This window comes from Schistocerca piceifrons, chromosome 3 (assembly GCF_021461385.2).
Source record: "Schistocerca piceifrons isolate TAMUIC-IGC-003096 chromosome 3, iqSchPice1.1, whole genome shotgun sequence".
Lineage (NCBI taxonomy): Eukaryota > Metazoa > Arthropoda > Insecta > Orthoptera > Acrididae > Schistocerca > Schistocerca piceifrons.
This window is the reverse complement of record NC_060140.1, coordinates 257051324-257065382: the sequence shown is the minus strand read 5'-3', so window position 1 is coordinate 257065382 and position 14059 is coordinate 257051324. Positions and strand designations below refer to the sequence as shown.

At 41.3% G+C, this 14059-nt stretch overlaps 1 protein-coding gene across 1 annotated transcript in view; it reads left to right on the top strand.

The window, feature by feature from the left end:
* LOC124788566 (aromatic-L-amino-acid decarboxylase) overlaps positions 1-13794 on the top strand; it is a 303259-nt gene extending 289465 nt beyond the window's left edge. Inside the window, exon 11 of the mRNA XM_047255837.1 lies at positions 13605-13794. Within this exon, the coding sequence (XP_047111793.1) occupies positions 13605-13794 (190 nt within the window). The remainder of the gene's footprint in view (positions 1-13604) is intronic.
* Positions 13795-14059: the final 265 nt, after the last annotated feature.

Below are 14059 nucleotides of genomic sequence, written 5' to 3'. Positions count from 1 at the left end.
AAACATCCACGAACTACACAATTACATGTACATGTATTAGGTCTTCATTTTTTTCCTTTGATAATATTGTTCCAACTAAAAAGTTGTAAATAGTTGGTTCCTAGGTAAAAGCCGGAACTAAAAATATTTTCCCTGAGATTCCCTACTGCGTAGCCGCTATCCCACTCTCCCAGCTCGTCAGGAAAAGAGAGGAAAAGTGAGAAATTTAGAAAGACCCACCACTACTGTTTGGATATGGATTTAAAGACAAAAGGCGCTGTTTCATTTTTGCACCGTAGTCTCGTAAATGTATATAATTTTCATTACCTGTGGTTCCACTGATATAAGCCATACAACTATACGAATTTTATTAATTTTCATATCCAGATTTAGACTGTTGCAATTTGGTGCGGCAAGGACGTGATGTTTCTCTCTGTTGCAGTCGAAAGCTCTACAGTTCACCGAGTGCATTTTGAATCAGAATTAAAATCGGAGGCCAACAGCTCAGGTTTTACTTCGACCATGATTCAAAACACAACGTGTTCTTGTAAATCCCCTGGGTCTTTTGAACCAACATCTTCCTCTCGTTTTCTACCACTATAGACTGTATAGAGGACTGGTTGTGTCTTCAGTAACTGCTACAAAATTCAAGGTTACTCTCACCACCCTCTTAAGCAAATGAACACGGTGTCGTCGTCCACGTATGAAATGTAAGAAGAAGTTGTCTAGAATATAAATGTGCGAATACGAACTGAGCTGTAAATATTCAGGCAGAAAACTGAGTAAAACTTTACATACACCTGCTATTTACAGTTTCTTATTATTGGCGTCTATTGATTATTTCACATGCTTTGCAGCTCTCTGTTTTCAAACAAGAGCAGAAACTGAAACGCTTCAAATCAACAACATAGAGGACAGTACAAATTCCTGAAATATTTCTTCTGCTAAGATCATAATATTTCGTGAAATTCGGAAATACCACATTATTTGAAATGGTACGCGGAAGGGATCGTCCGCCATCATGTTCACCAAAATATAAAGAATTTGTTTGAAGTTATTTAGAGAACTATGGAAAAGGTAAATTAAAATGGCTGGACCGGAAACCTGCCGTTACTCCACTTGAAGATCAATCCAGCTGGAAATTCCTGGCAGATGAAAACTGTGTGCCGAACCGCAACTCGGACCAGAGACGTTGAATTTTGTTGGAAATGCTCTTTCCGAATGAGCTACCCTACCACGAAGCTGTGTGGGTTGGTACTGAGCCGTACCTTTGCCTGTATAACTCAGCCGGTAAGAAATACATCCGCCAAAGACAATATCTCGTTTTCAGTTCCGATTAAGCGACAGTTTTAATCTCCGCTGCAAACTCAAATATTCATTTTTGTTTCTTATGTAGCATCTAATTCTACATACATAAGTCCTTACATCGCATACGTTGGTGTAAAGATGAGCCGTACGCAGTCGTTATTGCTTGCTGCACACTATGTAAGATTAATCACTGATTCAGTAAATAAATTCATTGCTAAATGAAGCCTCCATTTTTAATGGCATGAGGCTGTACTATTGGTTGCAGAGAACAAAATTACAAAAAAAAAATCTTTCATTACCTGTTTCTATGTTGCCTGCTATTAGAGTTCTGAACAGATAATTCGGCGGGTGCCTGATGTCTCCTGCACGAAGAGAAACGGAGAATATTATGCGGTGTGGTTTGCCTGCTTTCTGCCTCTGACCCACATCAAGTTCTGCACCTGTTCTCTCTCCTCACAAATAGCAGTACTACTGCATGCACCACCAGCAGGCACTAATTCTGCTTCCCACGTTCTCTTCTCAAACTGGCTTAACAAAAAACGTTAATACTCTCTATTATTCGTGTTCTATTCGCTATATTTCTTTTAAGCCGCCCATAATAACAATGCTAAGATGCAATAATTGTCACTATGTATGTACTAAAAGAAAAACTGATACGACACAGAATCTACAGAGTAGTGATACTGGCAGGTCACGTGGCACACTGAACCTTGCTACCGTGCATCTCCCCACGGTCCCCTTCCTCAGCTGTGTGCCACACAATGTCACAATTACTAACCAACGCTTTTTAAACAGTATTAACCACAAATATTTTCATAGAAGGAAAAGATGACGATGTTTCTGATGTATAAATAATGGATGGCTTACAATTCGCTGCTTCGCTCTTTATAGCGACAGATGAAGGTGTTGATAGCCAAACATACTCGTGTCACTTCATTTACAGAAATTACTTGTATGCCATTTTCATAGGACTAAGAACTGAAAATAGCCTTCTTTATAATGATTTCAGTGATTATACACCGATTAAAACCAACTTATACACCGTGATCATCCACCAGATAGTATTTTTTGCTGTAAATTAGCATACAAGACTCTACGTTCCATAACTTGAATGGTCCCTTAGTTTGCCGATATTTTTCTAAAAATGTTCTGAAACTTACGTAACCATTAAGCGCACCTAAACACTATACATACGTTACTTTATCACTTCAGGGAAGCTGAATAAGTCATAGCATAAAATCTTTACAACGTTATTGCAGTTAGCACACGGGCATGCCCAAAGAGAAGAATTATGCCAGAGGATAAACAATAAGAATTAAAATCACCAAAGCTATGGCAATTAACCGTCCAGTACTATCTACCAAAGTAAGACTTGAACCTAGAACCTCCAAAGTAAAGAATAAAAGATTAAGGAAAGGATGCATTTCGAGTCTCCCTCCAACATGCAATTATAAAGTGTCGGTAATTAACACAACAGCGCATATTATTCCGCAAAACAGACTCATTCCGGAAATTTTAAGAAAATTCGTCCCACTAATATAAAAGTAAACGACAGTCAAGTTTAGCAAGTTTTTTTATGTTATTAATTTTTGTAGCTGCAATAATAGCTTATTTGCGTACTCTGCTGTTTCATAACAATACCTCTGTGTGGAAACCCTTTCCACATCTCGGCATTCTGAGTACATTCGACGAAATGTAGGGCAGATTCACTGGTACATACTAGGAACCTTAGGAATACCAGAAAGATAATATTTAGATCATTTCTGATCGCTGTACTTTACAATAAAATCACTAACAATGAAGCTAGGCTTACTAAACTCCAGAGAGTTGTCTCTCAGTGATTTCTTGTGTTGGAAGAGCTCAAATGGTTCAAATGGCTCTAAGCACTATGGGACTTAACATCTGATGTCATCGGTCCCCTAGACTTAGAACTACTTAAACCTAACTAACCTAAGGACATCATACACAGCCATGCCAGAGGTAGGATTCGAACCTACGAGCGCAGCAGCAGCGCGGTTCCGGAATGAAGTGCCTAGAACCGTTCGGCCACAGCGGCCGGCGGAAGAGCTCAAGTATGTTGTTTCCAAGGATGTATCAGCTATTTTTAACGGTATGAAATAACGCATTATGGAAGCCTTAACAGACATTTATTTTCAAATGCTATGTGCAGTGAAACGGTCGTTGTGTGCAAGGATATAAAGGTGTAGCACACCTCTCGGTCATCGTTGTGAACTAACGTGGTTAATGGATACTTGCTGCCTTTACTGCCAAAAATGCGCGGTTCTAGTGGAGAGCAAAATATTGCTAGAGCTTAATGACAGTAATGACATCTTCTGAGTTACTTGCAATAGAATATTTTAACAAATTCCCTATAACGTAACTTGCCTCTGCAATCCGTTTTGCAATAAAATTTAAGGGTAGTTCCTCATTCTAATAAACGTAGATCTAATGATAGTAAACATACTTCGTATCATGGTTGTAACCGTTGCATAATTTATCGCTGTAGTCACCTGTGTGTTCTATTTTTCATTCTGTGAAAACAGACCATTAATGACGGATCTCCTATGCGAAATGTTCGCGGCGGTCATTTTAGGGAAAAAAAAGAAAGGTTAAAGCTTAACGTTCAGTTCACGACGAGATCATTAAAGCAACGTTACACTACAGATCAACAAGTGACTGGTTTTGCAGACCACATTTGGATATAATACTGAAAAATAAACCGTAAAGAATGTTGAAGGGAAATCCACTAACCGCAGACCGTGACTCTGTGTCTCGAGTGTTGCAGAACCTCCGTTACAACATCTTGGAATCCAAAACCATAGCCTGCTTTACTCCGGCAATTTTCACAATGGTCCTTAGGTTGTTCGACACGTAAATTTGGTTAACAACGTATGACTTTGGTTCTCTCCGTCGTCTGCACTTCATATCATGGATAATGGCTACTAAAGACATCAGTACCGTACGCAACCACCTGCCGAAGCAGTACTGAAAATGCCAAGGAACATTTCAATTTTGTCATCTTCATTCAGGCATGACCCAAAAACAGTTTTCTAATCCAACGCTTACCAATTTTATCAGCGCAAGCACGATTCAAAAATACTGGAAGATGATTATGTTGCAACAATTACCTAGTGTACGAAGCAATGGTCGTTCTCATGAATGAAGTCCCCTAGACTTCAATTTAGGGGTCATTCCTATTCCTCATATATATATATATATATATATATATATATATATATATATATATATATATATATATATATATATATATATATATCTGCTTTCTGCAGATGACCGAAGCGCTATAATTAATTCTGTTAGAGAGAAATAAAGAAATAGAAGATTTAGTTAACAACGTATTCAAAATAATTATTGAAAGGCGCTCTGGAAGCGACTCTTTTTAAGTCAAATTAAAAAAAAAATACTCAGCTTTGTTTCGCGACAAATGGAACAATACCAACAATTAATGCAAATAAACAGGACTCAATTAAGAGAATGTTCCAAATTTTACGGTGTATTCATTGATGAAAAATGAACTGGAAAACACATTTTACTGAACCACTCAAACAACTAATTTTAGCAACTCTTCCTCTTCATATTACTGCCAGCTTTGAAAACAAGCAGATCAACATTCTAACACATGTTGCATGCTTTCACTGATCAGTATCTTCTGTTATAATTTTTTGGGGTATCCGATGACATAGAAAGAAAAAAAGAAAAAAATACTGATAGAAGAAAAACTATTAGTGAGAAAATATGGTTTCCTCAACCACATAACTATGGACGCCTCTTCCAGCTGCTATACATTTTAAGCGTTCCTTCGCGATATGTATATGCATGTATATATGGCATTCGCTAATTAAATTCGTTATAAACGATGCACTACTGCTTGAGAAGAGTTTTATATCCAGACACTCAACACTAGATGAGAGAACGACCTATATTACTCAATACAAAAGCTGTCTTTCGCATACAATGTAAATCAACATGCAGCAACAAAAGTCTTTGCCCATTTGCCCAATAGCATAAAATGTTTGACAAGTATCAAAACAAATTGTAAATCTAGTACAAAATCATTTCTTCTGGATGATTGATTTTATCATACCGATGAATATTTATTAAAACATGAAAGCAGATAGAAGTTACAATGTTGGTGTGGTATTCAGTTCACAATGTGGTCAGAAGCTCCATGCTGGTCTGTTCTTTTCTAGTACCCTTATATGTTCGATATTATTGTGATCTACAGGGCGACAATTGTTGAGCTATATGAAAAAGATGTAAATTAGTTACAAACTGCGGCGTGCACACACTTTAATCAGCATGTAAATGATGATGTGGCGCAAACGAATAGCGAAATTCTCCATGACCTGCTGAAATATGACCTCCTGAATCGTTGGTTTCAGTTCAGCAATGATTTTGGGGTTATTGCTGTACACCTAGTCTTTACTAAGCCGTAGGAAAAGGAGTCACATGTGTTCAGATGCGGAGAATTTGGCAGCCAATCGAGGCCTATACCAGTGACCTCTGGGTACCCCAGAGCCAGATTGCGGTCTCCAAAGTGCTCCTCCAGGACATCAAACACTCTCCTGCTTCGATGGGATCGAGCTCCGTCTTGCATGAACCACATCTTCTCGAAATCAGGTTACTTTGGATCATGGGGATGAAATCATCTTCGAAAACCACAGCGATTATTCCGTGACTGGACATTGCACACCACACCGTCACATGTAGAGAGTGAAGAGACTTGTCGATCGCGAAATGCGGATTCTCAGTCGCCTAAATACGCGAATTTTGATTATTGACGAACGCATCCAAATGCAAGTGGACTTTGACTCTAAACCCAACCATAACTAGCGTATGCTAATTCACATCATGCCCCGCGGCCAACCCTCCAGTTTGTATTTTCTAACACAAACCGTTCAGAAGTTAGGACGATTTTATTTCATATAGTTCAATAATTATCACCCTGTGCATCCACTTCAAGCTGTCCATTATTTTTGAACCTTGGTTCCCCTCTAGAATTTCTCCCACCTGTAACCAAGTTAACTATTTTCTTGATACTTCAGGATGTATCCATTAATCAATTCCTTCTTTTAATCAAGTTATGTGACAGATTTCTTTCCTCCTTAGTTAAGTGCATCAGCTGTTCATTAATTACTCTATCTACCACGTAGCCCCATTTATACGTGTCCTGTAAACTGACGAGTTCCACACGTCGATAAGAATCGTAAAACTGATCTACAGAACATGTGAGGCCTAACTAAGTACTCTGTTTTCAAATGTTTCTTTAGGAAGGTAGTTATAGAAGAACTGCCACATTTTAATTCTCGCACCACTGCAGACATGATTGACATAGATGCTGAGAAATATTTGAAACTGGTCAAATTAACTAAGGCTTCAAGATGTGACGGAATCCCTGTCAGATAGGATCCAGTATTTTCTACTGTGTTAGCACCCATTTTGACCATAATATACCATAGATTCCTCGAACAAAAAACTGTACCAGAAAGCACTGATTACACCGGACTGCAAGATGAGTAGTAGAAGTGATCCAGAAAACTATTGTTCAGTCTCATTGACGTCCATCTGTTGTAGAAGCTTAGAGCTTCTTCTGGACCCAAATGTAATGAAGTATCTCGAATACAAAGACCTCGTCCACGTCAGTCATTATCGATTCCGAAAACATCCATCATGCGGAACGCAACTCGAATTTTTTTCAGGTGACATCTTAAAAGCCATGGGTGAAGCTATTCACACAGATGTAGTATTTCTTGAGTTCTGAGAAGCATTTGACTCTGTACTACACCGAAGCTTATCAATGAAAGCACGATCGTATGAAGTTTGTGACAGGACTGAGAATTTCTTGGTAGAAAGGATGTAGCCTGCAGTATCTTGAAAAGCCGTCGAAAGAAGTGGAATTAACTTCAAGCATGTCGCAGGAGAGTATATCCGGATTCTCGTTGTTCCTATTGTATGTAAATGATATTAATAACAACGGTAGGCTTTTCGCACATGTTAATCTATTCTGTGCGGCTGGTCCCGGCGGAGGTTCGAGTCCTCCCTCGGGCATGGGTGTGTCTGTTTGTCTCTAGGATAATTTAAGTGTGTAAGCTTAGGGACTGATGACCTTAGCAGTTAAGTCCCATAAGATTTCACACACATTTGAACATTTTTTTTGTTGATCTATTGTGAGGTGCTATATGGAAAACGTTGCGCAAATATTCAGTCAGATCTTGATAACATTTCAAAGTGATGCATAGAGTGGCAGTTTACTTTACATATACAGAAACGTGAAACTGTGCACTTCGCAAAAACAAAAGAACAAAAAACAAAAGAAACAGGTAGCATCTTATGACTATAATATCAATGAGTCATGGCTGCAGTCGGTTAACTCATGCCAATACATGGGTGTAACGCTTAGTAGGGATATGAAATTAAACGATCACACAAGGACAGTCGTAGTTAAAGCAGGTGACAAACAGATGTTCATTGGCAAAATACTGGGAAAATGGAGTTAGTCTACAAAGAAGAATTTTTACAAAACACGTCGCGTCGCAGCCGGTCTGAGTGAACGAGCGGTTCTAGGCGCTGCAGTCTGGAACCGCGCGCCCGCTCCGGTCGCAGGTTCGAATCCTGCCTCGGGCATGGATGTTTGTGATGTCCTTAGGTTAGTAGTTCTAAGTTCTAGGGGACTGATGACCTCAGAAGTTGTCCCATAGTGCTCAGAGCCATTTGAACCAACTTCGTGTTGCATCTTAGAATATTGCTCGAGCGCGTAGCACCCAAGCAAAATAAATCCAACAGGAAATTCTGAGTAAATTAAGAGAAGGGCAGGAAGAATAGTTACAAGTTTGTTTGAGCCGTAGAAGTGAATTATGGAGATGCTGAAAAACTTGAACTGGCATGACCATGAAGATAGACGCCAACTAGCTATCCCTTGAATTCCTTAGAATGCTGCAAAAACGGGTATTAAGCGAGGTATCTAGAAATACACTTCAACCTCCTATTCATCGCTCCCGTAGGGAGCCAAAAGAAAACAGTAGTCTTATTAGATCGCGCACAGAGGCATTTCAGCAGTCATTCTGACCACGCTCTAATGCTATTAGGACATAGAGATACGTTAACATTTGTTAGAATGCTAACGCTCTTCATAGTCTCCTGCAGAATATGTACTATCTGATGTAAGATTACCAGACAACCCCGTGTAACGCGGAACTGACCACAAGACGTCACAAGAGGCATATCGGCCAATAGAAAAGGACGTGGGGAGGACCATGTTTTTAGTAAAAAATCGGTAACAGCTGAATGGTTCAGTCAAGAGAATTTAGTGAGGTCAGCCGGCCGCGGTGGTCTAGCGGTTCTAGGCGCGCAGTCCGGAACCGCGCGACTGCTACGGTCGCAGGTTCGAATCCTGCCTCGGGCATGGATGTGTGTAATGTCCTTAGGTTAGTTAGGTTTAAGTAGTTCTAAGTTCTAGGGGACTGATGACCACAGTAGTTAAGTCCCATAGTGCTCAGAGCCATTTGAACTATTTGAATTTAGTGAGGTCAGGTGAGGAACCATTATTGAATGTGACCTGAGTGGTATGTCAGGAACATTCAAACCCTTCCAAAGCTACCATATAGACTGTTGGCGATGAGTTTGAAGTGGAAACTCGAAAGAAGAACCGCAGCTAAACCAAGACCAAGACCAAGACCTCATGTAATGACAGAGACGAACCATCGAGCATTGTGAATGGTCGTTGTTGAAGTCGTCTCTAATCAACGGAAGGAATCACTTGCGGGTTCCGAAGAGCTATCAGCTGTCCAGCCAGCACGATGACCCTGAGTAGGTAATTAAAAAGAATGGGGTACAATTTTCGAGTAGCTCGTCATTAGACACGCATTTCTGTAGTCAATTCTAAGCGACGCTTGAGGTGGAGTTAAAAGTGGCAACACAGAACTCTGGATGACTGGAAACGATTTGGAGTGCTGAATCACGCTGTACTCTGTGGCAATCGGATGGACTGATGGCTGGAAAACGTTACTTCCAATCATATGTCGTGCAAACAGTGGCTCACGGTGGAAGTGGCATTACGGCGAGCCTAGAAAACTTAAAACGCAGAAGGATAACGATACTTTTTACAGCACTGTGCACTGCGTACAGTAGAGGAACAGCTCGGAGACGATGACTGTGTATCAGCATGACAATGCATCCAATCATAAATCAATATCTTTGGAGCAATGGTTTGTGAATAATGACACAGCCCAGTGTCCATAATCACTGCTTCTAGTTTCGGCTCCTCCGTCCTGTGGCAGAATGGGGTGCAGTTCCTCGACAAACATTTTGACGCCTGATTGAAAGAGTCCCCAGCAGATTACAAGCCCTAGCAAAATCTGAGGGTGGACGCACCCCATATTAATGTCTACTGATACGTCCCTGGTACCTTTTATCAGATAGAATAGATGTTACGTTATAAGTTGCTTCTGTATCTCAGGCCTGACACCATACCGGGCACGTCATTGGATTGCGGCGCTTTGGCACAGGCTGTGACGGTGACACAGTGGCTGGTGATACACTGTAAGCTATCTATAAGAATTTAACTATAAATGAAAATGCTGTATATTCTTCTTCAAAACCTTTCTCTTCGTGTGAGGTGAGCCTGAGACGTTGCATTCAGTTACTGAACAACACCGACGGCTCGTTAGCCCTCTGTTGCTCATGCCAACAGTGTCGTGAAACAAAACAAACTGAAATTTAAATAATGAAAACTAATCTAACAAAATGCTAAAAGTAACTAATTGAGTGCTCTTTGAAGGTTATTTTACAGAAACTCAATACTGAAAAGTACTTTCTGAAAGCTGCATGACTTTAATTGCAATTTATGATTTGAAATGTCCACAAAAATTAAATACTGCTCTACTCGGAGGAAAAAAACAAACTATCTGAGGTTACCTACAGCGTTCACCGCAAATTAATCTGCTTGCTCAGCGCACTACCTGTTTATTTTGGCTACAAACTGTTTCCTCATAAGAATGCAAAGTGAAATCTGTCCTGAAATAAAAGTAACTCATCTCATGCACAGCTTGCTGTTTTGTGTCTGGTGTACTGACGTTCTCGAAGGCAAATTAAAATCATCAAATGCAGCAGCAGCTAATGAAAAAAATAATCTACTCATTACCCTGTTTGTATTTTGCTCCTCAGAAACAATCTGTGGCTTCGCGTGGAGCAAGGTGCAAGGCACACACGACAAAATATTCAAAACTTTACTAACAATGATGGAGGAGCGTTTCATTTTTAGAAAATATTCTTGAAGAAATAATTCTGATTAGTTTCAAAAAGACTGTATAACATACGAAGACTCTAACTGTTATGATGACGACTAACGAGACTTCGCCGATGACGACTGGTGGCCAATGCTACATAGAAACATATAAATCACAGCAGGTTTGACAGTAACGTCGATAAGGTGCTGGCTGCATGGTCTGGATCTGCAACGACTAAAATAATTAGCAGTCGTTGGTAAAAAATAATATATGTTCTGTGTAAATTGTTGTACAGGATTCTTCTTGACCGCATGCATATAATTATAAACAGATAGCTACTGAGGCCTCGTATCACTAGCAGTCGAGATGACAGGCATCTTATCCGCATGGCTGTAACGGATCGTGCAGCCACGTCTCGATCCCTGTGTCAACAGATGGGGACATTTGCAAGACAACAACCATCTGCACGAACAGTTCGACGACATTAGCAGCAGCATGGACTATCAGCTCGGAGACCATCACTGCGGTTACTCTGGACGCTGCATCACAGACAGGAGCGCCTGCGATGGTGTACTCGACGACGAACCTGGGTGCACGAATGGCAAAACGTCATTTTTTCGTATGAATCCAGGTTCTCTTTGCAGCATCATGATGGTCGCATTCGTGTTTGGCGACATCGCGGTGAACGCACATTGGAAGCGTGTATTCGTCATCGCCATACTGGCGTATCACCCGGCGTGATGGTATGGGGAGCCATTGGTTACACGTCTCGGTCATCTCTTGTCCGTATTGACGGCACTTTGAACAGTAGACGTTACATTTCAGATGTGTTACGACCCGTGGCTCTACCCTTCATTCGATTCCTGCGAAACCCTACATTTCAGCAGGATAATGAACGACCGCATGTTGCAGGTCCTGTACGGGCCTTTCTGGATGCATAAAATGTTCGACTGCTGCCGTGGCCAGCACATTCTCCAGATCTCTCACCAATTGAAAACGTCTGGTCAATGGTGGCCGAGCAACTGGCTCGTCACAATACGCCAGTCACTACTGTTGATGAACTGTGGTATCGTGTTGAAGCTGCACGGGCGGCTGTACCTGTACACGCCATCCAAGCTCTGTTTGACTCTATGTCCAGGCGTATCAAGGTCGTTATTACGGCCAGAGGTGGTTGTCCTGGGTACTGATTTCTCAGAATCTATGCACCCAAATTGCGTGAAAATGTAATCACATGTCAGTTCTAGTATAACATATTCGTCCAGTGAATACCCAGTGAATACCCGTATCGAACGTTGATACCACACTAACAACTACAAAATTCTCTCATTACCAAAAAAAATGACAGACATTTAAGCTAATTACGCTACTTGTGACATAATGAAAAAAGGAGATCAAACTAACACTAATCACGAATGTTATTAGTTGTCTGTGGGACGAAGATTTCCTTCAGTTAATAGTTCTGACAAACAAACATTTCATTCTTGCTCATGCATCGATTACCTTGAAAAATACTTCCAAAAAAATCTTCGCCATGAATGGAATCTAAGAAATGTTCACCTCCGTAATAAAGTATTCTTCTTAATTTCTCTCAGATTCACAAATATGAAATCCCCTTATCTAAAAACGTAACTGCTCGCTACTTTGTCTCAAATAAGAATGTCACAGCGCTGAATAACCGACCGGTGAGCAACCGAATCGCAGATAACTTTGAACACAAGAGTCAAGGATCTCATTCACTACTTGTGCAGCGCGCTCATTCATGTTTCTCCCATTAGGGTAAAGGTGAATTATTTACATTGCGCAAAACATCTACATCTACATCCATACTCCGCAAGCCACCTGACGGTGTGTGGCGGAGGGTACCTTGAGTGCCTCTATCGGTTCTCCCTTCTATTCCAGTCTCCTATTGTACGTGGAAGGAAGGATTGTCGGTATGCCTCTGTGTGGGCTCTAATCTATCTGATTTTATCCTCATGGTTTCTTCGCGAGATATACGTAGGAGGGAGAAATATACTGCTTGACTCCTCGGAGAAGGTATGTTCTCGAAGCTTCAACAAAAGCCCCTACCGAGCTACTGAGCGTCTCTCCTGCAGAGTCTTCCACTGGAGTTTATCTATCATCTCCGTAACGCTTTCGCAATTACTAAATGATCCTGTAAGGAAGCGCGCTGCTTTCCGTTGGATCTTCTCTATCTCTTCTATCAACACTATCTGGTACGGATCCCACACCGGTGAGCAGCATTCAAGCAGTGGGCGAATAAGTGTACTGTAACCTACTTCCTTTGTTTTCGGATTGCATTTCCTTAGGATTCTTCCAATGAATCTCAGTCTGGCATCTGCTTTACCGACGATCAACTTTATATGATCACTCCATTTTAAATCACTCCTAATGCGTACTCCCAGCTAATTTATGGAATTCAGTTGATAACCTGCTATATTGTAGCTAAATGATAAGGAATCTTTCTTTCTATGTATTCGCAGCACATTACACTTGTCTACATTGAGATTCAATTGCCATTCCCTGCACCATGCGTCAATTAGCTGCAGATCCTCCTGCATTTCAGTACAATTTTCCATTGTTACAACATCTCGATATACCACAGCATCATCCGCAAAAAGCCTCAGTGAACTTCCAGTGTCATCCACAATATCATTTATGTATATTGTGAATAGCAACGGTCCTACGACACTCCCCTGCGGCACACCTGAAATCACTCTTACTTCGGAATTCTCTCCATTGAGAATGACATGCTGCGTTCTGTTATCTAGGAACTCTTCAATGCAATCACACAATTGGTCTGATAGTCCATATGCTCTTTCTTTGATCATTAAACGACTGGGGGGAACTGTATCGAACGCCTTGCGGAAGTCAAGAAACGCGGCATCTACCTGTGAACCCGTGTCTATGGCTCTCTGAGTCTCGTGGACGAATAGCGCGAGCTGGGTTTCACACGACCGTCTTTTTCGAAATCTACAGAGTAGATTTCTAGTCTCCAGAAAAGTCATTATACTCGAACATAATACGTGTTCCAAAATTCTACAAAACCTTAACAAGACGTACCGCGTGTTGCAGGTTCCGGCACCTGGACACGATGGTGCGGCTGAAGGCGCAGCGCGGCAGCAACAGCGGCCAGGGCAGCGGCTCCTCCAAGTCGCCCTCCCCGGAGCACGAGAGGGACCGGGATAAGGAGCGCGACAAGTCGCCACGCCGCTCCCCCATCATGGGCCGGCGCCAGCCGTCGCCCTGCAAGGAGCACCACTGAGCCGCCCTCACACTCGCTCTATTTTTCCTTCACTCCGCTCTTATACTTCTCGAGCCCCTTAACTTTCCGCCTGACTTTATAGCGCCTCCGTTTAGAGTATGTTAGAGTGCCTACATACAGGGTGAAGCAGCTAAGACAGGGAACCCCAAATTTATTCTGAATGAATAAATATAGTGAGATGCGGCTTTCTCCAAGTGTCAAATTTTCTGACGTACACACGTAATTTTTAACGTCTACAGCTACTATAGCTACCACATTATGACTG